We start from the raw sequence: 27,351 nt of genomic DNA on the forward strand, positions 1-27,351 counted from the left end.
TAGGACAGGTTCAATTTTCTTTTACTCAGCCAATTAGTGTTAAGACCTGTATCTTGACTGTGGATCAAGAAAAATGCCCACTGGTGACATTTTCACTGATAATTGGCAAAGACAGTAGAGGACAGGCAACTCAGTTGGCACTCATACCAGTGGCATCAAAGACAGTCCACTTTACTCCTAAGACTCACAAAGGTTAAAGATTTTGTCCTGAGAGAGATCCACTACTGGTTTTCTAGATGTAGAATCACTAGGTCTTAATTTGCAATTTAGTTTCTTAAGACTGAACTTGAAGAGCCTAAACAAGTGGTCACTGACACGTACCAGTTTTTGAGTGGAGTATGTATTACTGATGAGGTCACCAGGAGTGAGATTTTTCCAGAATGAAAGTCAGATACTATTGTATGGAATAGTAAGAATTCATGTAATTTTTAAAGAACAATCTTATCTTTTGAGAAATTCACATGCTGGATGAATTTGGTTCAAAGTGTTTTAACTATCAAAAAGATTAAGCAAGTGTTAAAAAGGGAGAATAATGTTTTTTATTTTTAAAATTTTTTAAAGATTATTTGTAGAAGAACTAAGGTGTAGGCCAGAGGTACAAAGGAGTGAGAGGCTTCACCAGACGCAGAGTGGGGAGCAGAGCATGCAGATTTACTGAAATACACTGCTCCGGGGAGCAGTGGGCCAGACAGGAGAGTTCTTTTGCACCATATGTGGGTTAGCTCCCTGGCTGGGACTGAACTCAGGCAGCAGTGGTAATATCTTAACCAAAAGAGGGAGAATTATAAATGAAACCAATAAAATTATGTTTTGATGGAGAGATGGCTTTAGTTTATAGAATAGTTTTAGCAAATTAGCACACAGATATCTATTCTTACTTCAAAATGAAATCCTTCTTTAAGTGCAATTGCCTTCAAAATTTTAGAAGAGACTGTGGTCGCTAACATATAAATGTTCTTCACATCAGCATTACTTGATTTATTTTTCTTCCAGCAATCAAACATCCACCACCCAAACAAAGCTGCCAGCTCATTCCCTGTGAAAACTTTCCAGTGACCACTGTAGAGAGAATGAAAATACAAAATCAAGACCTTTATAACTTCTCATTAAAACCTTTTGAATCTAAGGCATACAAATTACCATCCTTCATATAGGAAAATCCCAACACTATTATATAGGATTTTGGGATTTTTGAGAAATTATGAACTACTTTTCTAATTGACCAAGGATGAGTTTAGGTTACCCTAAACTTTTGAAAAATTATTACATTGTTACATTTATTCTCCTACCTGATGAAATTGATTATATGATTTAATCATACCAACCACTAAAAAAGATAATGAAATGTTGCAGAAGTGCTAATTATCACTACAATGGCAATCATATTGTAATATAGGAACTTATAGCAATATGTTGTACACATTAAATTTACACAGAATTATATAATATACAATTATATTTCAATAAAAATAACTGAAAAAAAGTTATGATGTCCTTTCTATGTAAGAACGTTATGGTGGCAAAAATACATGGCAAAAAATACCTAGATGATCAAGATTAGAAAATGTTTTATTTATAAGGCAATTTGTTAGGATGTTGTGCATTTTGAAAATTAGTATTTTCTAATATTTAAGGACAGGAAAAATGCTCATAGTAAAAGATTAAGTGGAAAATAAAACTCAAGATATAAAATTGTATGTAGTATGATCACGTTTATAAAAGCAAATATATTTTTAAATATCTAAAGAAAAAGGATAGAAGAAAATGTCAAAATATCAATGTAGGTGGTTATCTCTGGATAGAGTGCTTATAGAAGATTATTATCTCCAATGAGCCTATAAAACTTACAATAAAAGATTATTTTTTAGAGTTAAAGTTTTTAGATCAAATGACAAGTTCACTTACCTCTCCTGAAGTTCGGCCACTGCCAGTCGATCTGCATCAGGATCTGTGGCTAGCACTACCCGGGCCTTTTCTTTCTCTGCCAGCCTCAGAGAAAGTTCCTGAAATAGTGAGCCAAAAAGTGGATGGGATTAAAGATGCCAAATTCAATGTTACTATTCCAAAATGTATGTGTAATGTTAGCGATATGAATTTTAGAAGGAATACAGTTCATCTAAATTTAAAATAAGAGGCAAACAAGCAGGAATATCTACCATAGAGATTTCGAACTAAACAGAACATATGATTCTAGTATCATTTAGATGATATAGAGTGGTTTCTGCTTTCTAAGTAATCTTTGAATTGTCAGTGAACTCTATGTTGATGAACTTCTTATACTACTAGAAACTGAAATATAGAAAAAAAAAATACCAGCACAGATTCTCCTTCTTCAGGGTTTGGGCATTTAACAGTAGAAAAGTCTGGATCTGGATCTTTTTGTTCTGGGACTGGAATTGGAGGCTTAAAACCAAACACTTGAAAAGCCAGCTGCACATAGTCATGTCCAACCCCATGAAAAGATGTATGTACAAATTTCAAGGGGGTCTTTGCATTTAGTTCCCTGTAAAGGAAAACAATCATTTATTCAATATAAAACTCATCACTTGTAATATAATTAAAAATAATCCAATTCTGGTATTTTGTCAGCCTGATTCATTCACCATAAAATTTTCATCAACCTGTTACCTACTGGTCTTAGTAGCACTTGGTGATCACTGCTTAGATTTGTTAGAGGACACAAAAGAGTGATTTTTTAATTCTTATTCCTTCTGCATTATTAGTTGGCTTTTTATCTTTATTTTATTTTATTTTTTAAACGATTTATTTATACAAGCACTGGGTACAGTCAGAAGCGTGGGAGGGTGAGAGAATTCACCAGAGCCAGAGTGGGGAACAGAACAGGCAGAATGATGATGTACACTGCTGAGGGGAGCAGCGGACACAGCAGGAGAGGTCTGTGCACCATGTGGGACCCTTGCTCGAACTGGTGCTGCAGAGGCTGCGGCAGCTTTGTAGCCCAGCGCTCAACCGCTGCACCCCCAGGGGAGGCCTGGCTTTTTATCTTAAAAAAAGTTATCACTTATTTGATTAATCCTGTTCAGCTGTCCAATCTTTGATGAGTTGGAACCCCTTTAAGTTGGCTCCAATATGCTTCTCCTATGACTCCATTATCTTAGACAGCTTACTTGCTTTTATAGGGTAAAAACAAAAGAGCCCAGGGTCACTTAGTACATTTCCTGTCTCAGTCTTAGAATCAATCATCCATTTCTCTTAGGGGCCTTGATTCTTTTTAGTGAGAAGTAGTATTTAGAACAGAAACTGGGTTTTAGTGGAATTCATAGGCCTTTTTTTTTTTTTTCTGCATTTTGGAAAGAGCCAAACTGAGTTTATACTAATATTTCAAATTTAAAATTGCAATTTAAAATTTTATTGTCTTTGATTTTACATCTTTTATGCTATAATCTTAGTTCCTAGTGACAATAACATAATTACCCATTTGATTTATATGTAATAACTGTATATATATATTTCTATCTATTTAATCCATCAATATTGACTCTGAACTCAGTTTGATGTTTTTTGTGATTCTTTCTCTTTAGATATGTCCCACTAGAAATATTATCATTACTTATTTTAAAGTTATCTGAACTTTGAGATGTTACTATGATGGTACTAGAGGAGGTTCCTTGCTTTGCTCTCAACAGGCACATCTAAGAGTTAGCTAGAGGGACACTGTACTGAGAGAGTCCCGTGGCTCAGGGTGAAAGTGAAATACCCCTTGAAATAAGAGACTAACACAGAATGCAGAGGAGAAAAAGAGGAGAGTCACACTTCATTGAACAGGAGATGGGTGGAGAGAACTATCTGGAGGCTGTGGTCCAGACTGGGGGACACAAACTGTAGGGCTATTGTTCAGCCAGGGACCCTGGGGAATGGAGAGCAAAAAAGTTTGGACATATATAGCCCTGAATGAGAAGAAACACATATGGGGGATCTGTGGTAATCCACAGAGGCCAGTCCCTGGCAAGGGGGAAAAAGGGGTGCTCTAGATTGCACTCCCTCTTCCCTACTCTTACTGACTGGTACCGAACTTCAAAAAGCACACTGACAGCTGCGTCTCAGATCTGGAACCCTGGAGAAGAGGGCTATCAATGGTGCCACCAATATAAACCAGCCCTACCCTGCCTGCTATACCCCTTCAGGACCTTTCTCCTGCTCCGCTTACTCAGCATCTGCAAAAATTGGTCTCACTACCTACAGGAGCCAGCAAAGACCAAAAGAAAAATCAAACCAAACCAGTGCCATGTGTGGGAAAAGAAAAGGCAATTCTACTCTCTAAGTTACTGCTACAGATACTGAAAAAAGTTGGGAAATTAAAAACTGGAAAATGGACAGGCAAATATATATAACACTTTTTTCCTCCCTGGCTGCCTGGAGAGCCATCACCATCATGAATGACACAAAAACTATCTGGACCAGGGAAATTTATGACCAAGTGACTGCTTCAGTGGAAACAAATGGTCATTGATGCTCTTCACCCTCAGAAGGCAATAGTACCTAAGATAGAAATTTGGGAAAAACTAGCTAAAGGGTACAATGTCATCCTTGCCTTTGGATTCAGAACCCATTTTAAAGGTGGCAAGACACTGGCTTTGACATGATTTACAATTTCTTGGATTATGGAAAGAAAAATATACCCAACCATAGATGTGCAAGACATGCTCTGCAGGAGAAGAAAAAGACCTCACAGAAACAGTGAAAGGAATGCAGAGAGAGTGAAGAGAGTCAGGGCCAATGTTGGTGCTGGCAAAAAGGAGGAATAAAGATTCTGCAGTGACTCTGTATCTGAAGTGACTGTGCACATTTTTCATGAGAGGATTAAAAAAACCTTTTATATGTGTGGCTATTTGGAAATATATATATATATATATATATATATATATATATATATATAAAACATTTATGACCTCAAGGGAATATAGCTTCACAAGGAGAGAACAACTCTCCAGAATCCAGCCACAAATAAATGGAAGATTTTTATCTCTGTATCAGAAAGAGTTCAAAATTACTGTAGCTTAGAAAATGAAATAGACAAAGAGGCAAGTCAAAGTGATACAAGAGAATTCATAAAAGCTAGTCAAAGAGATACAACAAAATTCAGAAAATGTTCAGAAATGAACAAATGGAAGGTAGAAACTGAAGCTTTAAACAAGAAAACAATAGCTATAAAGAACTAATACCCAGATTAAAAAACTCTGAACTACAGAAGCAGAATAGACCAAATGGAGGCTCAAACCAGTAGTCTTGAAGATGGTACTACAACTCCCAGGAGGAAGAAGAGAGAAAAATGAGATGCAAAAAATTAAAAAAATTTTGAGAACAACGCAACATAAGGATAGCAGTGGGAGTCTTCTTGGGAGAAGTCTTCTTGGGAAGTCTTCTCCCAATGGGAGAAGGCAGAGGGATAACAAAGAGTTTATTCAGAGAAATAATAGACCAAAACTTCCCAAACATGGGGAAGGAACTAAATATACAAGTTCATAAAGCTGAAAGAACACCTGGTTGTCTAAATCAATGACAGGGATGCTGTCTAGCAATAGCGTTAGCTACTTACGGAATAGGCATGGAAATATGGTAGGAGGAAAGAAACAGTAACTTTTAGAGGAAGTTTCCTGATCTTACATAAAGGAAAACATACATTTAGTTTTAATTTTCTAACAGTTTTACTGAGAGGTCATTAGTGTACTATATAAATCATGCATTTAAAGCATTTAGTTCCATGGTTTTCACTATATTCACATTCAACCATTACGAAAACCAATTTTTTAACATTTTCATCACTACAGAAAGAAACTGTACCCCACAGGACAGCCCCTAACCTTCCGCTTTCTCTCAGCCACAGGGAACCACTAATATAGTTTGTTTATATCTCTAGATTATGTCTATGCTGTACAATTCATATAAATTTATAATAATGGTTTGAAAGTCTCTCCATGTTATAGTATGCTGTTGATTTCTTTTTACCATGGGGTAGCATTTCATTATATAGAGAGACCACTTTTTTTATTCATTCATCAGTCGATTGATATTTGGTTATTTAATTTTTTTTACTATGATGAATAATACTTGTTCGTTATAATTTTAATGTAATGAATAGGCAGCACATATTTATCCCTATTTCTTTCCTTTGTTACTCTTATTCTAAGATAATACTTTTTTTCTACATTTTTACTTAAATACCTGTGAAAGCAGATCTTTTTCAGATCTTCCATGTATCTCCTGCAAATGTCCTGCAGAGGATCTCTCTTCAGTGGGCTGGTGTCCACTAAGTTATCATTCCAGGACCCATTCCAGGGTTCCACGCATTCTTCTATACATTTCAGAATTTCCTTATCATGAGGAGATGTGATCTGTGCACCAGTTTCCCAATAAACCTAGATGACAGGAAAGCACAGCTATAATGACTTGAAATGTTGACCAGCTATTTCTGTAGTGAGAGTGGAGACAGTTGGCTTTAGAAAGAAGAATACCAAATCAATCAGGTAGAAAATGTTAACATGAGACTAACTTCATAAATACCAAAGGATATTGAGGATAATGATTTTTTTTTAAAGATTTATTTATTTATTTATTTATACACGCACTGGGTACAGTTAGAAGGGCGGGAGGGTGAGAGAATTCACCAGGGACAGAGCGGGGAGCAGAGCAGGCAGAAGGACCGAAGTACACTGCTGAGGGGAGCTGCGGGCGGCAGGAGAGGTCTGCACGCCATGTGGGACCCTCCTCCGGTGGCTGGGGAGCAGCTGGGGATTGAACCAGCACCGCAGAGGCTGCAGGCAGCTTTGCAACCCAGTGCTCAACCGCTGTGCCACTGGGGAGGCCCTGATGATAATGATTCTACAGAGATTCTTCAATAAAATGACTATATGTTATTTTCCCCTTCAGAGGTATATATTAATAATTATAAATCAAGTCAAATATAGTTAGGGTGCCATTGTGACATTTTAATATGCATAAACCATGTCCAATTATACTCTGAGATCTATAATTATATACTAATGATAATCTAAGAAATCATGAAATATCCATGAAACTTGATACTATAAGATTTTAGTATTATAAAGTGGCTATGTTTTCTGATAAACAAGAAATTATGTTTTGGTTATAAATTAAAGTGGAATTTATGTCACAAATAAAGTCCTTATCAGAAAAGATAATTAACATGTTAATTATTCTCTATATATTTCATTATGTGTATTTTCTGAACACATTGGGGAATGGGTGTGGAGAGTCAAACAATTCAGTAGACAAGATAATTCATCATAAAGAAAGTAGATAATTATAGATAATTATAGACAGTTACTATGAAGGAAACAAGCAAGGATGAAAATAAACAAGTCTGCGACATTTGGGGATGAACAGTAAAACTGAGGAAAATACAATTACAAAAACTCATAGGCAAGAAAGGGCTGAGCATGCTGGAGGAACTGGAGAAACAGAAAGAACAGGAATGTGACTGGAATAAGCACAGGAGATGAATGAATGCAAGGAGGCTGCAAGATTGGCAGGAAACAGTCCTGTAAGTCCCATGGTTAGGTGCCTGGGTTTTATTCAAAGAATGAGCGGCCACTGAAGAATTTTTTTTATTATTTATTTGTTTGTTTGTTTTGTTTATACACTGGGTACAGTCAGAAGGGCGGGAGGGTGAGAGAATTCACCAGAGCCAGAGCGGGGAGCAGAGCAGGCAGAAGGACCGAAGTACACTGCTGAGGGCAGCAGCGAGCAGCAGGAGAGTTCTCTGCTCCATGTGGGACCCTCCTCCGGTGGCCGGGGAGCAGCTGGGGATTGAACTGGCGCTGCAGAGGCTGCAGGCAGCTTCGCAACCCAGGGGAGCAGCTGGGGATTGAACTGGTGCTGCAGAGGCTGCAGGCAGCTTCGCAACCCAGAGCTCAACCGCTGCGCCACCGGGGAGGCCCCCACTGAAGAATTTTAAGAAGGAAATTAACACGAACGATTTGTATTTTCAAACCTCCTGGCTGCTTGGTAGAGAATGGATTACAAAGAACAGGGAAGCAGGGATGAGCCCAGGTGGGCTGCTGTAGATCAGAGAGGAAACAACAATGGTTTAGAATGGTGGAGGTAGAAGACAGGGGCTGGAGTAAATATATCCAACATATAGTTTAGATATAGAGTTTTTAGAGTCTTTAGTAGATAAATATTAAAAGTTAAGGAAAAGGAGTAATCAATAATGACTTTTGATTTTTGTTTGGGTGGGTGTGATAGTGTCAATTTACAGAGATGGGGAAGACTTGGGGTGGAATCCACTGGGTATATGCCTAACAGATTATGGGGGCATCAAGACCTCTGTTCTAGAGACACTAATTCTGACATGTCTGTTAGACATCCCAATGGATAGCGAATAGGCAGCTGGACATAAAAACTGATGCTTAGAGAGGACCTGGGTTCTTAGTTCTTTGACAGCTGACCTCTCTTTTCTTGAAACTCTCTTAGCCCTTTCATTTTATGATGCCAATCTTTTCTGGTCTTTCTCCTATTTCCATTCCTCTTCTTTCTCACTTCCCTTAAAGTTGGTATTTCCTAGGATCCCGTTTGGACCTGTTTTCCTGTTCTATGCTGTCTCTGGCTTTTCATCCAAGTAAAGGACAAGTTAGTCTACACACTCACGTACTCTACTATGTATGGAGACTCCCAAATCTAAAACTTCAGCCCAGATTTTCCTCCTGAGCAACAGATCTATATATCCAACTGCCTACAGGATGTTGCTACCACAAACTTAGTATATCCAAAACTGAATTAATCATGCTTCTTCCTCACCTCTGTGATGTTAACACTACCCACTTAGCAGGCCCTGGGAAAGTATTGTTAGTATTAGTATTGTTAAATCTTTTTCCCAGTAGTGCCCAGGGTCCTCCCACATAAGAGGAAAATTAAGTAGAAGTTCCTGGACTCAGTACCCAGCAGCCCCAAACAGGGGCTCAGTACTGCGCTGTCTTCTACTTGAACTTCCGCTCTTCACCCTGTTCCTCCTGTTTCTGCCTCAGAGGCTGACACAGAAAATGGATCGTATGGCCAGTGGGGAGCACTGGCAGAAGGTCAGAGGGAGAAGAGAGTGTGGTAAAGGTTATATTCTTCTGGCTCTCTTCCTACCAGCTCCCAGTCCTTCTTAATGTGTTTGATAGAATATAGCTTTATTTCTGAAATGGTACAGAGGATGAATTTGCAATAGGAGTGGGTAAATCAAGAGTAGCAACCTATTAGAAGTAAAAAGATCAAGGAAGAAACTTTTGTAATAGTTCATGTTGAGAAGTATCAAAGGCCATTCAGGATACACATTCTTTGTCAGTCTCTGTTTTTATCTTTCTGTCCCCAATGTCTAGTCTTGCTCCCCAGTGTAGAAAATATACTCAGCACATATTATTTAAATAAAATATGAACTACGAAATAAGCAGAGATGGGGAGCCCGAGGTTTACCTTGTATCCATTGTCTTCTTTGCGGTTGTGAGAGGCAGTAATCATCACCCCGGCAACTGCTTTGAGCTCCTGGACTGCATAGGGCTGAAGAAAAACAGTAATAGCATAATCTTTTGCTTCTTAGCTAGTCAGACATTTGACATGAGAATATCTTTGATTAAATAACAGAAAATACATTAAAATATAAATAGCCTAAAACCTCAACAATCAACTCCAGGTTCAATGGATGGGGTGTATCTCCAAAAGGTCATCAATAACCACCCAAATGTTTGGTTCTGTAAACATTTCTTATTATTCTGTTCACTTGACAAAGTTTAATGAACCACTATTCTGTGCTAGACATTCCACTGGAATCTGTAAATCTGATGATATGATTCAGAGACGCTCATAACCCAAGCCTGGTCAGAGTCCTTCTCCAATGTTTCTACTGCAGCTAGTGAAGGAAGACTTAGACTCAAAGTTATGGTGATCAAGACTGTGACTCAACTGATAAAAACACCTTTCCTACAAGCAGGGTACATCTACCTGCACTGTGAGAGGAAAGTCAACACACAGGGATTAGTGGTAGTTGGAATTGGCAACCTAAGGTCAGAATCCTACAGGAATATCTAGAGGTCTAAACCCTTCCTGATTTCTCTCATTCATTAAAACCAACTGCTTAGTAATTCCTTCAGTTCTGTTAGCCATTCAGTGTATTTCCAATAAATCACTAGAACAGTTTATGGAGACATTATCTACTCCTCAAAGATTTGGTAAGACTTGTGTATAAAATCATCTAGACCTGGCATTTTAAATTTGAGATAAAAAAAAGAACAACGTGATTTCTTTAGTGGTTATAGATCTAGACAGGGTTTCTATTTCATACCAGTTTTGATTTGTCAATTACTCTAGGAAATTGGCCAATTCATTTTAGCTTTCACATTATTTCAAATTATGTTGTTCAAAATATTGTGGTTTTCTTAACCTCTACTACATTTTTATGCTCCTTTTTAATTTCTTTGTGTCTTCTCTCTTATTTTCTTAAGCACCTTGCCAGAAGTTTGTCTATTTTATTAGCTTTTTGAAAAAAATAAACTTTTGCCTTTGTTGACACCTGTTTTATTTTCTATTTAATTAATTTCCTTCATACCTTTATTATTTCCTTCCTTTTACTTTATTTCAATTTATTCTATTTTAAGTTAATATTACAAACTTATTTCATTATTAAATATTATTAGTTCTTTTTTTAAAGATTTATTTATTTATACAAGAACTGGGGTAGAGGCCAGAGATGTGGGAGGGTAAGAGAATTCACCAGAGACAGAGCAGGGAGCAGAACAGGCAGATGGGCCGAAAACACTGTGGAGGGGGGCAGCAGGCATGACAGATGTCTGCTGCGCCATGTGGGTATCTCCCTGGCTGGCCGGGAATCGAACCCATGCTGCAGAGGCTGTGGACAGCTTCACAGCACTGCACTCAACCCGCTGTGCCACTGGGGCCCTAAATATTATTAGTTTAATATATAAGTTAATATTAAATTCAAGACTCAGTTCATTATTTTATTTTATTTTTTCTTGTATGATATTAAGACTATAAATTTCCCTTTAGGGCTTTGTTTATATACATCATAATTTTTGCTATTAATTTTTTCATCATTGCTCAGTTTAGAAAAAAAGCAGTCCTTGCTTTGCACACTTACACACACACACAAATCTCCAATTGCATACTTCAGTTAAATAACATTAGTCTCCTCCCTACAATATGTTCAAATTTCAGTTACCATAGCATGTTAATCGCAACTGCAGCAAGTACTAACTTGGTTGCTAACACTTAAGTTCACAGATAACTATGTATGTAAGAGATCCATTATGATCTGTAACCAATCAGTCACTCTGTTAAAGATATCAGTGATTGGTCCCTGTATTGCCATCTGTTACTCAGCTCTCACAGAAACAGCAAAGCAGGTAGTTATGTTGCTTCCTTATAACCCAGTGATAAAGCCAGGTGACAGTTTGCAAAAATGGATAGTTGAAAGAGGGAATTGGCCAAAGAAGATTAAAGTTCAGCAAAGAAACAAAAAGTGGTATTAGTGGAAGGGAAATTTGAGTTAGACATAAATCGAATTATAGGAAAAAAACATTGGGAATGATGATACTGCTGCCATTCAAGAGATTCTAGATATGCAACCAGACAAGCTTAGTGAAGGTGAATGTATGAAAATAAATTAGGAATGAGGTTGTGATGAAAAGGGTAAGATCTCCCAGAGGAAGTAATACTAGTAAAAAACCTTTGCACAGAAAGAACTCTCAGAGATATTTCACAACATTGGTAGTACAAAGGATAAAACGTGGGAAGTTGAGCCAAACTTAGAAGGGAGTGTGACCTTTCACCAAAGCATAGGAAAGATGGTCATCCATGTTCTTAAGTTAGACAACAAGCAAGCACTGTTCATACGTTTGATAAATATTTTTACAACGAAATAAAGACACTTTAGTTCTTAATGTTTCAAAATGCATGTGTAAGCATACTTTGTTTTGTTGTACTTTGTTTTATTGTGCTTTGCAGATACTGCATTATTTTACACCAGAAAAATGATTTTCACTTATTGAAGGCTCAGATCATGGTTAGCATTTTTCAGCAATAAACTATTTCTAAAATTGATATTACTTTCTTAGACATAATGCTACTGCACACTTCATAGACTACAGTAAAGTATAGACTTAACTTACACATGCACTGGGAAGCCAAGAAACTCCTGTGACTAGCTTTATTGTGATATTCACTCTATTGTGGCTATCTGGAACCAAACCTGCAAAATCTGTAAAGGTATGCCTGAACTAAATAAAAATCATTTTACTGAAGTTTTCTTTTCCCTATACACTTACCCATTAACTTTTTAACCAAAAGATAAAGGTGTTTTTATGTCTTGACAAAAATTTTGAAGATCACAGAACAATCATAATTTTTCTCATTGATTAAGATCACTTGACATGGATTTAGCTTCCAAAATTATCTTTACAGTCCTGCACTACCATGCAAAGAAAGGATTACCTGTAGATTCTAGTCTTCATTATATCTTCCTTAATCCATGAATTATTTATAAATATATGTTTAGAATTCCAAAAGTAAGGGACTTGTGTGGATTTCTTATTTCAAATCCTATTGCAACAGTGTCCAGTACTATGGCTTGATAAGCAGTTCTCTGGTATTTGTTGAGATTTCTTTTGTGACTCTGTTTGATAAGAGTATCCTACATCATTGCATCCATTGTTTTTACACACACACGCATGCACGCACACACATAGACACAAACACACACCAAGGATACGGATTCAAATCTATCTTTAATTATTTTGTCTGCCTAACAAATTAGTTTCTTAAAGATGAAACTTAAAATATACCACCGTGACTGTGGACTTGTCCAAGTTGTTTACAGGTCTGATTCTTAGGTGGTTCAACATATGCTTGTTGAATGAAAAGAAACTCAGAGCAAAGTTTGTCTTCCCTTGGTTCTTCATATTACTTAATACAGAGGTACATACATAATAAAGATTTGAATCTTGGTTGATAGAAGAAATCCTTTCCAGAGTAGCAATGTATGATCAATAATACAACACACTTACTACAAAAGGTGTAGGAACATATCTTGAAAAAAGGTACACAGGAACATCTTTGGCCAGTAAGACTGCAGCCGTGAGTTTAGCAAGTCTTAAAAAAAAAAGAGAGATTTCTATGAGTCTTTAGCTTACCATACATTTTAAAAACCAACTTTCTGCAAAGTAAATGTTTCATATTATAATTATTTTGAATATATAGGAGCTTAATACAACAAATTCTATGATCACTGGTTACTTAAGTTCCAATGCTCCAACTTAAAAATGTTAAATAAGTTTTTAAAAAAGTTAAATAATGAAAATAATTGACATTTTAATTTATTTTTCCTCATTCATCTTTTGATGGCTTTTGCTAAGAAATAAAACCAACGAAAAGCAAAAAGAATGGAGTAAAGTAAAATAAGGGATTTAATAAATATAAAATGCATAATTACCCTCTGAGAAAAGGTATCACTGTAATTATGATTATCTGTGTGAAAATACCTTAAAGTGAATCAAAAAGGACTATAATAAGAGAGTACCAGCTACATAATTACTCTCACCCAGTGCTTCTGACAAAACATTAAAATCACAATGAACTATAATGTCATTCTAAATACTAACTCCAAATATTTGAAAATTTTACTCCTTTCTGTAAAAGCTTTATACTTATCTTTGAAATGCTTTTATTTAAGCTCTCAAATAAACATAGCATGTGATCACATTTCTATGACAGTTTCCTGTTTCAGAAACTTAAATTTGTTTTAAGGTTTTATTCCAGTTCACTTTAACCTCTGAAACAATTAACACCCTACCTCTGGCTGCTGCAGCTGCTAGTTACTTGACCCCGGGTGTCATATCCAACGACAAAGCCTCTCTGCTTGAAGTCTGAGAAGCATCTTTCAAGGTATTTGTACATCCCCTGAAGCAGAGAAACACAAAAGATTAGTTCCTAACTAAAGCCTCATTTTCTATGGCTGCAAATCTTTTATTTTTCTGTTATTGTATAGCTTCTTGGTTCCTAGGAAACTGGTTTCCGCCTTTAAGCCCGTATTTACTAATGTGGGAACAATACTGTTCAAGCCACAAATGTCAGATGACAGACCTTTACTTCCTAGAGTTTCAGACATATTTATAACAACAGAAATAGAACTAAGGAACCATTAAAGTCAATCTGATAAAGAAAAATGTAGAAAATAACAGATGGGGCATGAGATTCAGTATGTTAACAAAAATTGTTAGAGAAGAGCCACAAGAAATTGTTTCTTGCCTCAAGTCTCTAGAGAACAAAATTTTGACCATTTCAAGGTCCTTGCTAAATCATAAGACTGAAGGCTAAACAAAAGATCTGACCTATTTTTGACACAAACATTTTTAATCAAAACTGGAACCCTTCATGAGAGCATTTCTTAGGCTGGCTGACCCTATTTGTAATTCCTTGGTTTTAAAATCTCAGGAAAAAAAATCTAATAAACCATGAAAATTTCAGTCAAGATTAATGAAAAATGAAATGAAGTATTTACTGTTAAAAAGATCATGATGATACTATAGAACACTAAACCCCAAAAAAACGGAGTACACATTTTTCTCAAGCGCACACGGATCATTCTCCAGGATCGATCACATACTGGGGCACAAGACAAACATCAACAGATACACCAAGATTGAAATCATATCAACCATCTTTTCTGACCATGAAGGCATCAAACTAGAAATAAACCATAAAAAGAAGGCAAGGAACTTTCCTACCTCATGGAGATTAAAAACCACACTACTGGAAGACCACTGGACTAATGAGGAGATCAAAGAAGAAATTAAAAAATTTTTTGAATTGAACGACAAGGAGGACACCAATATCCTAAATGTATGGGATGCAGCAAAAGCAGTAATAAGAGGAAAATACATAGCAATAGAAGCTCACATCAAGAAACAAGAAAGAACTCAAAGAAACAACCTAATCTCGAAGCTCAAAGATCTAGAAAAAGAACAACAAAAAAACCCAAAACCAGTAGAAGAAAAGAAATAATAAAAACAAAAGCAGAAATAAATGAAATTGAAACTAAAAAAACAATCCAAAAGATCAATGAAACCAAAAGCTGGTTCTTTGAAAAAATCAATAAAATAGACAAACCCCTAGCCAGGCTCACAAAGGAAAAAAGGGAGAAAGCACAAATAAACAGGATCATCAATGAAAGAGGAGAAATCACAACGGACACAGCAGAAATCAAAAGAATAATCAGTAACTACTATGAACAGTTATTTGGAAACAAGTTTAACAATCTAGAGGAGATGGACAAATTCCTACAACTCTACAATCACCCAAAGCTAGATAAAGAAGAAATAGAACACCTAAACAGACCAATTACAAGCAGCGAAATTGAAATGGTAATCAAAAACCTCCCCAAAAACAAAAGCCCAGGACCTGATGGATTTACAAATGAATTCTACCAAACATTCAGAGACGAATTAGTGCCTATCCTTCACAAACTCTTCCAAAAAATTGAGAAGGAAGGGACAATACCAAACACGTTCTATGAAGCCAACATTACACTAATACCAAAACCGAACAAGGACAACACAAAAAAGGAAAACTACAGGCCAATCTCCCTAATGAACACTGATGCAAAAATCCTCAATAAAATTTTAGCCATCAGAATCCAACAATGTATCCATAAGATAATTCACCACGACCAAGTAGGATTCATTCCAGGGGCACAAGGATGGTTTAACATCCGAAAATCAATCAACGTTATCCAACACATCAACAAAAAGAAATATAAAAACCATATGATAATATCAATAGATGCTGAGAAAGCTTTCGACAAAGTGCAACACCCATTCATGATAAAAGCCCTTGAAATTCTTGGGATACAAGGAACATACCTCAACATCATAAAGGCCATCTATGACAAGCCAACAGCCAGTATCATTCTCAATGGTGAAAAGCTGAAAGCAATTCCATTAAGATCTGGAACAAGACAAGGATGTCCACTCTCACCACTGCTTTTCAATATAATACTGGAAGTCCTAGCCAGGGCAATAAGACAAGAGAAAGACATCCAAGGAATCCAAATAGGAAAAGAAGAAGTCAAACTATCACTATTTGCAGACGATATGATATTATACATAGAGAACCCCAAAAACTCCACAGAAAAGCTAATTCAACTCATCAGTCAGTTCAGTAAAGTGGCAGGATACAAAATCAACACGCAAAAGTCAGTAGCCTTCCTATACACAAACAATAAATCTGAAGAAGAAGAAATCAAAAAAACCATCCCTTTTGTTATTGAAACAAAAAAAATCAAATATTTGGGAATAAATCTAACAAAAGAGGTAAAGGACCTATACAAAGAAAACTATAAAACACTGTTAAAAGAAATAGAAGAAGACACAAAGAAATGGAGAGACATCCCCTGCTCGTGGATTGGAAGAATAAACATTATTAAAATGGCCATTCTTCCAAAAGCAATATACAGATTCAATGCTATTCCAATCAAAATTTCAATGTCATTCTTCAAAGAAATAGAACAATTATTGATGAAATTCATATGGAATCACAAAAACCCAAATAGCCAAAGCTCTCCTGAAAAAAAAAGAAGGGAATGGAGGCATTACACTCCCAGACTTCAAACTATACTACAAAGCCATAATCATCAAAACTGCATGGTATTGGAACAAGAACAGACATACAGACCAATGGAATCGAATAGAAAATCCAGAAATAAACCCACAGATTTATGGTCAACTAATCTTTGACAAAGGAGCAAAGAATATGCATTGGAGCAAAGAAAGTTTGTTCAATAAATGGTGCTGGGAAAACTGGGTCGCTACATGCAAAAGAATGAAGCTTGACCACCACCTCACACCATACACAAAAATCAACTCAAAATGGATTAAAGAACTAGACATAAGACCTGAAACCATAAAAATATAGAAGGAAATATAGGCGAAACACTACGTGATTTGCACATCAAAGACATCTTTACAGACACATCACCCAAAGCAGTGATAGTGAAGGCAAAGATAAACAGCTGGGACTACATCAAATTAAAGAGCTTCTGCACAGCAAAAGAGACAATAACAAAAACAAAGAGAAACCCCACCAACTGGGAGAACATTTTTGCACCCAACACTAATGATAAAGGACTGATCACAAAAATCTGCAAAGAGCTGATGAGACTCAACAACAACAAAGAAAATAATCCAGTCAAAAAATGGGCAGAAGAGCTAAAAAGAAACTTCTCTGAAGAGGAAATGCAAATGGCCAACAGGCATATGAAAAAATGTTCAACATCACTTGCCATCAGGGAAATGCAAATCAAAACTACCATGAGATACCATCTTACACCAGTGAGAATGGCACATATTAAAAAAACTAGCAACAACAAATGCTGGCGAGGGTGTGGAGAAAAAGGAACTCTTCTGCACTGTTGGTGGGAGTGCAAACTGGTCCAACCACTGTGGAAAGCTGTGTGGAGATTTCTGGACCTACTAAACATAGAGCTTCCATATGATCCAGCAATTCCACTCCTAGGTATTTACCCAAAGGACACAGAAACATCAATTCCAAAGAACACCTGCACCCCTATGTTTATAGCAGCACTGTTTACAATAGCTAAGCTTTGGAAACAACCCAAATGCCCAAAAATAGATGACTGGATCAAGAAGATGTGGTACATATATACCATGGAATATTACTTAGCATTCAAAAAAGATAAACACATGCAATTTGCAGCAACATGGATGGCGCTGGAAGGGATCATGCTCAGCGAAATAAGCCAAAAAGAAAAAGAAAAATACCGGATGGTCTCACTCATAGCAGGAATCTAGAAAACTTAAATAAGGGACCAGGAAAATGAATAACTATAAGAAAGTGAAAATCAAAATCAACAAAAAACTATGAACCAGAGACACTTTTTTGGGGGGCGGGGCGGGGGGGAGGGATGGGGTCAGAATGGGGGGGCTGCAATTGTATGGGGAATATAACAATAAAATTTATTATTAAAAAAAAAATAAAAAAAAATAAAAAAAAAATAAAGTGGAAAATTCTGCATTAAAAAAAAATCATGATGATAAACTATCTTATAAATGACTTGCTAATTTTAATAAATACTTTGATCTTTAAAAGTAACACTTCATATTGTTATAGTCCTTTAAAACCACCTCCACAGATATTGCCACATTCAATTCTTAAAACAACTCTGAAAAGAAAGGAATGTAGATTCCATTTCTATTTTTGTCTTTGAACAGCTCTTCAGAAAAAAGAGAGAAAGTTCCAATTAATGACATGTGTAAGGCTATTCAACTAAAACTAAATTATTAAAAGAGACCCCGCAAATTAAATTATGTTGGTTTTTACTGAAGACTCTACTACATGGCAGGCACTACTAAGTAACTGTGGGGCAGCACCAAATGAGATCCCAGTGACTTCTGGGCCCTTCTGCCATGGTCTACTCCTTACGAATATATGTATATTGCGCGTGTGTTTACATGTGCTTAATATAGTCCAAATTGGCTAGGTCCACCAACCTTATTTCTGATGATACTACCCAAAAACCTCACATAATATATTATTCTTTGGCATGAATATCCATCTTATCTTTTTCCCCCATATCTAGATACTGAAAAGGGCTAAGGTTTAAGAATCAGATTCCTGGGGCCTCCCCTGTGGCACAGTGGTTGAGCGCTGGGCTGTGAAGCTGCCTGAAGCCTCTGCAGTGCTGGTTCGATCCCGGCCACCAGCAAGGGTCCCACATGGCACGCAGACCTCTCCTGCCGCGCTTGCTGCTCCCCTCAGCAGCGTCCTTCATCTGTCTGCCTCTTCTGCTCCCTGCTCTAGCTCTGGTGAATTCTCTCACTCTCCTGTGCTTCTGACTGTACCCAGTGCTTATATAAATAAACAAATAAATCTTTAAGAAAAATAAAAGAATCAGATTCCATTTGGCTTTTTAACCTCACAAAGTGGAATCCAAACTCTTATAAAATATTGTACTACCATAGAAGATGTATTCAAATACCTCCACCTCTACTCCTTTTTGTGAAGTCAAGAAATCTTCATTTAAAATGAAAGTTTACCAGAAACCCAATATATAAAAGAATGAGCTAAAGCATTTCTGGAGGAACAACATCAAGGAGATAGGCTGGAAGAGGCAGCACATATTCAGTCATTTTGGCATACCTTCTTCCCCATCCTCTGCATTAGTCCTTGCCTTTGATAATTCACTCAGAACAAAAATAAAGCTGTTTGTCAGTGTCAATTATTGAATAGAATTATGTCTACCGAACAATTCTCTAGTCCAGAACAACTTTTAATATATGCTAAATGCATTATTGGCCTCAAAAAGGTAGCTCCTTGAAGTGGGGAGGAAGATGTACTAGATAGAGAAGTAACTTGATTCTAGAATAAATTGCATAAAAAATGGGCAGAAATAAAATAAAATTGTATCACACTATACAATGTCTTAAGGAACTCTCAAAGGGATACATAGAAAACCATATACTGGTTAATCTTTATCAATGGCTATTTGCCAAAATGGATCATTATCATCTTTTTAAGTTTGTTTCTTTGTATTAATTGGAAATATCAGTTATCATTTCTTGGGTTCAAATGCAAACATTGTCAAGAAGTTGATAATGACAATCAAAATAACTCTCAATCAAAGTCAGTATATGCCATTAATGACAAATAAATACTTTCTAAGGTAAATCTGAAGCAAGACTAAAGGTGAGAATTTATTTTAAAAAGATTTATTTATGATTATAAGAACTGGAGTACAGGCCAGAGGTGCAGGAGGTGAGAGGATTCACCAGAGACAGAGCGCGGAACCGAACAGGCAGATAGACCACAGTACACTGCTGAGGGGAGCAGCGGACAAGTCAGGAGAGATCTGTTCCGCTATGTGGGTAGCTCCTGGGCTGGGGATCAAACTCATGCTGCAGAGGCTGTAGACAGCTTCACAGCACTGCGCTCAACCCCTTGCGCCACCAGGAAGGCCCTATTCTACATTTTTAACTTACTTACTGGATGTTTGTTTTAAGGAAAAGTATTCCTTAATTTATAAAGCAAAAAAAAAAAAAAAAAAAGTGATAGTGCATATGGAATAGTTACCTGTGTTGATTGTATTACTGTCAGATCATTAATATAGCAAAATCCTGCCCCCATAGCAGAACGAAGTCCTGCAGTCCCAAAAGTCATTCGGCAGCAAAGACGATCTCGTAGCTCCTTGTTCATCCCATTCCGTAAGAGATTTTCAATTTGCTCTTTTGTTTTAGGATTCTATATATAAAAAAAGAAGTATTAAAACTTAATCAGGATCACAAAGTAGAGTCCTAATATGAAGCCCTTCAAACTATGATGTATAAGAAAAATACATATTAGTTACTAGCCCCAGTTCCTGACATAGAGCTCCTGAGATTTTTATAATTTCCTAAGTGCAAGAGCTCTAATTGTGTCATTGTTCTGATGAGATGACTCTGGGTGGCTCATGGGTGGCCCCTGATTGGGGCCTGGCTACCAGAAAGATCAAGTCATGGTTAGAAGCTTGGAATTTTCAGTTCTGTTCCTGTCCCCTCATTTCTCCAGAGAGGGGAGAAGAATCGGTAACAGAGTTAATTATACTTACACGATGAGATCTTCATAAAATCCCAACAGTAAGTGGTTCAGACACCTTCCAGGTGAGAAAACACTTTGGCACAACTTCACAGGGACAGAGGCTTTGGAGCTTGGGACCCTTTGAGACCTCACCTTATATAGCTTTTTATTTGGCTATTTATCTGTACCTTTATCAAACTGTTTAATAAAGTGGTAAGCATAAGTAAGTATTCCCTGAGTTTTGTGAGATGCTCTAGCAATTTAATCAAACTTAAGAAAACTATTAGAACCTTCAATTTATATAGCCAATTGGTCAGAAGCCAGACAATAATTTGAGCTTGCAAATGGCATTGAAGTGGGTATGTGTGTTTGGTGGGGGGACAGTATTGTGGGACTGAGCCCTTAGCCCCTGGGATCTGACACTATCACCAGGAAGACAGTGTCAGAATTGACTTAAATTGTAGGGCACCCAGCTGGTATTGCAGAAAATTGCTTGGTGTAGGAAAAACTAACATACATTTGGTAACCAGAAGTGTCAGAAGTGAAGTGTTCTCTGTAAGGGTAAAGGAGACACACACAAAGAAACACACTCCAGGGGAGAACAGGTTTTTCCTGTACAGAGAAAGGTGGAAGGCTGAGTTTTCCCACTGACACATGCTAGTATCTATATTTTAGTATTCAGTATTTCATTAGCACATATTTTAACTTATTCCCACAAACCTCAAAGATGCCTATGATTAAAAATAGTTCTTCACAAAAAAAGTAGAAAAAGTAGAAAGTTTTGAATAGATGCATTTATAAAGAATTTTTCCAGATTTTTTTTTTAAAATGTTTCCATGTATTACCACTTGTCATTTTGTTTTGTTTTGTTTTGTTTTTAAGATTTATTTATTTATACAAGAACCGGGGTACAGACCAGAGGCGCAGGAGGGTGAGAGGATTCACCAGAGCCAGAGTGGGGAACAGAACAGGCAGACTAATGAAATACACTGCTGAGGGGAGCAGCAGGTGCAGCAGGAGAGGTCTGCGCGCCATGTGGGACCCTCGCCGGTGGCCCGGGATTGAACCAGTGCTGCAGAGGCTGCGGGCAGCTTCGCAGCCCAGAGCTCAACTGCTGTGCCACCAGGGGAGGCCCCAGAATTTTTTTTTTTAGGAGAAAGACTCAAATATTAAGAAAATTAAGAATTGTAATTTCTCTCTTCCATGCTGTATATACCGTATGGATTTCATTCATAATATCTGCTTAGATCTACCTCTAGAGTCTATTACAATGACAATGAATATTTAAATCATAGACTAAGTTACCTCAAAGTACTAAATATTAGAACAAATTTCTACTTCAAAGAAATAAAAACATATTAATATAGTTGACCCTTGAACAACTAGGGTTTGAACTGCTTGCATCTACGTATATGCAGATTTTTTTCTGTGAGTTGTGATGTCAACTGAATCTGTGGATGTGGTACCTGTGGACACAGTGGGCCGACTTAAATTATACATAGATTTTTCAATTTTGTGGGGTCAGTGCCCCTAAGACCTGAGTTTTCCAAGGGTCAACTGTATATAATTTAAACATAATGGTTCTCTGGTTATAATGGAAATTAATGAGTACAAGTCAGAAACTAGTCACTAGAAGTCATGGAAATTCTGATGATCTGAAATTGTAATATGTTTAAAATGGATGGGGTGTGTGTATATATATGTATATGAATATGTATATACATGTGAAAATATAGTCTAGATTCAATGACTCTTTTTTAAATTATTTTTTTAATTTTATAAATTTTTTACATCATTTTCATTTTTGTACAATGTATGCATTTTCATGGAATATTATCAATCAAAAAAGATAAACTCATGCCATTTGCAGCAACATGGATGGAGCTGGAAGGGATCATGCTCAGTGAAATAAGCCAGAAAGAAAAAGAAAAATACCAGATGGTCTCACTCATAGCAGGAATTTAGAAAACCTAAATAAGGGACCAGGAAAAAGACTAATTATAATGACTCTATTTTTTAAATGATGTACACTATAAAATACACAGCCTACATAAAAAATAATTATTAAGAGAAAAATATAACAATAAGATTTTTAGGGCTACAATTATAAGGGGAATAATGAAGAACAACCCCCAAGCCAGTAGGTAGGGCTCATAGCTAACTCCATGGTAGAAGGCGGAGCTTTCAATAAAATAAAGAGGAAATATAGAAAACAGATTTTTTAGTAATTCAAATATATCTAAAATTGCAAAGCTGTCAGTAACATTATTGACAGAGGTTGGTGCTTAAACAGTAATATCAGTTTTATATATCTATAGGGGAAATTTTAAAGCTTATTTCTAAACAGAAGCTAAAACAGGAAACTGCAATTTGAAAATCTGAAGCGTGAACACGACATTTTCTTCTAAGGGTCAGCTGTCTTGAAGACCCAAGTCTAGAGTCCTGAGGCTGAACTTGTTTTCCAAAACAGACACTTCCTTATTGAGTCAAAAATGTACTCTTGCTAAGCAATATTTTTTTTTTTCCCATGTCAGGGATCAACAGTAGAGAAGAGCACAGTGAGAAGGGTACAGCCACCCCATCAGCCCTCGATTATCACTGATCTCTGAATGCTATGAGAGAAATTATCTTCTCTCTGCTATAAACTACTGTGTTTTATAATCTTTGTTTCAGCAACTTAGACTGTGCCTAAATTAATACAGTAGTTAATGTCTGTGCTCAATGTGAAATAAGGCTGGACCATGAGATGCCCAATTGAATGCTTTCTCTCTACACTGAATTCTATCCCCGTTCATTCCTCCTCCTCGTTTCTGCCTTTCCAAGAATTCTTTTTGCCATTCATAAACTCAACATTCATCAAAATCCTTATTTTATAAATGTTTTGAGGGAAATAACCATATGTTCTTGGTATTCTGTATTTTTTCTATAATCTCAAGTGCAATGTCACTCAAAAGTAAGTATGAAAAAACAAGTTAACAGATGGCAGTGGGAATTCTCTTTAAAACACCAATTACTTCCATAATGGGGTATCTTCTTTGACATCAGAGACCATTTCCTAAATATCTTTGCTTCCTCTACTACCTACACTATACCCTGTATGCAGAAGATACTTCATTTGTCCTCACTGATTGTTAGTAACAGTGACAAATAGTCACTTCTCTCAGGAAAAGTAAACATTAGAAAAAGAAAATATTAGAGTAAGAGTAAGCTATCATGCAATCAAACGCAAGAACTCCCAATTGAAATAAATTTCCTAATTAAGAGTCTATACTTTTAAAGATAAAGGCCTATACACAAATAATTTCATGTTTTTCTCTGAGGCTAAATTAAAGAACAAATATACACAATTCAGTCAATCACTCAAAAAAATATTACTTTAATTGTTACTATATCTTCAGCAAGGAGAACAGAGCCTGGCTCTCAGTTGGTAAATGTTTTTAAATATATATTAGCACATTCTATTTTCTAGGATAGGAGACACTATAAGGACAATGAAGATTGTTCTGCCCTCACAAATCTCAAGAACTAGTGAGGAGTAAAGATAAGCCAAAGGCAATTACCACAAAGAATATGCGAAGTATTAAAATAGCAGTGAGTTCCATTATGCTAATGGAATACACAGAAGTCTCTAATTCAGAATGGATTGAAGAAAAAAGAGCAGAGTCAGGAAGTAATATCTGAACTGAAAAATGAGTGGGAATTGGAGGGCTAGGATGGAGGGTAGAGAGATGAGTTCAGTATTAGAATTACTAAGCTTGAAATGATATCTATAGTGGCCAGTATGCCACTATTATTTCCTAATAGTTTTTCTCTAGTAATAAAGGAAATGAAAATTAAATTGAGATACCAATTTTCACCCCCAAATTTTATTAAGAGCTTTAAAAATTATTAAGCCCGGGGCCAAAAAGGGAGGCTATGTTAATTGCTATGGCTGTGGTAACAACACTCACTATACTATCTCATGGTTACTATCGGTCAGAAATTCAGAAAGGGCACAGCCATGGTGACTTGTCTCTGTCTCACAATGTCTGGGACCTGAGGTGGAATACTCTTAATTTTGTGTCCTGGATTCATCAGAAGGCATGTGTACTCTATCTCTGGTAGTAGCATTGACTGTCAGCTGGGGCCTAGCTGGGCCTGCCAACTGGAACACTTATGAATGGTCACTACCTATGGCTATATATCTATAGAAGGGGTATATATTGATACAATATCTCAGGTGACAATTTGCCAATGTTATAAGTAACTTAAATATTAAATAGTCTTTGCTCCAGCAACTCTACTGGAAATTAATACCAAGGAAATAGTCATGGATACATGCTATGATCTAGTCATGAGGATATTCACTAATGTCAATAATAATAATAAAAATAATAATAGATAAGCAAACTGCATATCCAATAGAAAAGTGGTTAAACAAAAAGTATATCATTAGAATAGTAGATTAAAACCCACATTTGAATTTTAATGACATTAAGAAAATACATTTTATTAAGAAGGGAAGCATATAAACCATATGTGCAATGTAATTCCTTCAAAGGAACAAGTTAGTCTAAGTTGACTTTTCAACAACAATGTAAACTGGCAAACAATCAGATTACATTTTTAATGCACTAAAAAAACTGGCAGTGTGGATTTCTATACCCAGGAAAATTTTCTGGAAGAAACAGTAAAATTGTTAGCGTGGCTTGGTACAGACAAGGGGCTGAACTCTATCCCCTGTCTAGAACTCCCCAAGCTGGAGGGGAGGATGCCTGTGTAGTGCCACCGTCTGAACTCCACCCCTGGCACGTTGAGTGAGCTGGCTGCTTGGAAGGGGGTGGGAGCCTTTAATAAGGAGTGATGCATTTGGGTTTGCTCACTTTCTCATTGGAACTCTTATGAAAGTAGCTGCCTTATCAGCCCGTGGGGCATCAGGCCTTTGCTTCCCCTGTTTGGGGGCCTTTCTCATCCAGATGGTGGCAGAACTTGGTAAGACTTTGCCCTGTTGCAGTGTTGCAGGCCCTGGCTCCAGATGTGACAGATGCCACATCCCGCCACCTCCTGCAGCTGCAACTACATGTTGTGCCAATAGTTGGTAACTGGACCTTCTTCTTCTCCCTCTCCCTTGTAGGGTAGTGGTAACTAGAATGTCACCCTCTCCCTCCACCCTACTAGCTCATCATCTATTCTCATTCACTGGGCCTTATCCTTCAAGGCCCAGTCTTAAATTCTGGTTCTTACAGAGACTTCCTATCTTTGAATACCTATTGCTCTTAAAAACCATTGTCAATCTGTTGACCATTTACCTAAATGTTCTTTGTTTGTATTATGAATTATTAATTATGAACCACATCAACACATTTTCCTTATTTAAAAATTCCACATTTACACACGTATAGAAGTGGTTTTGCTTTAACTTCTTTTATTTTATATGGTATCAAGTTGTACATGATGCTCTACAATTTGCTTTTCTCTCTCTACATGTCTTAGAGGTTCTTTCAGCATATATAGATCTATACTACCCTTATTTTTTAAATTTTTAAAATTTTTATATGCTTGTTCATTTTTAAACAATATTTGCTTCCCCCCCACCCCCTTAGGTGTGGTCCCCATGGAATTTCCTTCCCCAATGCACCCGTGCACCATCACTTCATCCCCTGTTCTCCCTCCCTCCCTCTGATCCCTCTCCCTCCTCCTCCCCTGCAGGATGTCTCTGCTTTATAATTGTCTGTTTTTGCTTTGTTGTGTTTTGTACTGTTATCATTTTTTTTACACTGATGTCTTACTAGGTTCCCCTATATTCCTGCTATAAGTGAAACCATCCGATGTTTTTCTTTTTCCTTCTAGCTTATTTCATTGAGCATAATTCCTTCTAGCTCCATCCACGTTGCTGTAAATGGCATGATTTTATCTTTTTTGATTGCTGAATAATATTCCATTGCGAAGATCTATACTATTCTTTTTAATTGCTGCAGTGTTCTAGTTTATTTATCCTTTCTCCTATTGGTGGGTTTTAAGGTTTTTTCCTAATTTTGACTTACATAAAAAAAATGCAACATTCCAGAGGGAAAATGACACAAGAAATTTCTGAAGCAAAACCACAAAATAAAAACACTACTACCATTGAAGAGATTTTCTAACAAGGTAGGTTCTGGTTAGTTGAAAGCTAAAATGCCTTTGTATCTGAGAAGCATAGTATTTTTTTTTTGTTTATAATTTCTATAGTCTTTTAGGCACTGACTATGACCACTTCATAGTTTTATTTGGTAAGATAAGGTGCTCATTAAATTATTTGGTGTAAAAGATCCCATGCAGGATTGGATACACTACCTATGTATTCTCCCCAACCAGACTTAATTATTATTTCCATTAATTCCCAACACCAGAGGGCAGCAGCCTCAGTACTAATTAGCAAAAACAGAGCAACTGACTAATGGAAAAAAAAAAAAAAAAAAAAAAAAAAACAAAACTCCATTAGTGAAATCTGTACTAAATCACTAAACAATTTTTACTTGGGGGATAAACATTTCTAAGCAGAACAGACATATAAAACAGGTAAAGAAGATTTCAACAAGTCAATTATGCTATTTCTCCACAAAGAGAGATGAAAGAAATCTAGTTAAGATTGTCAAGGGAGGGAATAAATTGACATAGTAAAATATACTATTTACATTCTTTTGCTAATTCAAAATATAAGTAAAATATCACAGGACCAAATGAAGATAAATTCCTTTTTCTTAGTTTTTCATGCTGTCTCTGATTTTTCAAATA

The 27,351-nt window shown here is 36.5% G+C and overlaps 1 protein-coding gene across 1 annotated transcript in view; it reads right to left on the bottom strand.

The window, feature by feature from the left end:
* PGM2L1 (phosphoglucomutase 2 like 1) overlaps positions 1–27,351 on the bottom strand; it is a 49,440-nt gene that overhangs the window by 11,773 nt on the left and 10,316 nt on the right. Inside the window, exons 2-9 of the mRNA XM_037522958.2 lie at positions 20,116–20,283; positions 13,823–13,929; positions 13,038–13,122; positions 9,436–9,519; positions 6,184–6,377; positions 2,314–2,503; positions 1,906–2,003; positions 879–1,059 (exon numbers count right to left, since the gene is read on the bottom strand). Coding sequence (XP_037378855.1) covers positions 879–1,059; positions 1,906–2,003; positions 2,314–2,503; positions 6,184–6,377; positions 9,436–9,519; positions 13,038–13,122; positions 13,823–13,929; positions 20,116–20,283 — 1,107 coding nt within the window. The remainder of the gene's footprint in view (positions 1–878; positions 1,060–1,905; positions 2,004–2,313; positions 2,504–6,183; positions 6,378–9,435; positions 9,520–13,037; positions 13,123–13,822; positions 13,930–20,115; positions 20,284–27,351) is intronic.

The sequence above is a fragment of the Talpa occidentalis genome, unplaced genomic scaffold (assembly GCF_014898055.3).
Source record: "Talpa occidentalis isolate TD23 unplaced genomic scaffold, MPIMG_talOcc4v2.1 talOcc4.3, whole genome shotgun sequence".
Taxonomy (NCBI): domain Eukaryota; kingdom Metazoa; phylum Chordata; class Mammalia; order Eulipotyphla; family Talpidae; genus Talpa; species Talpa occidentalis.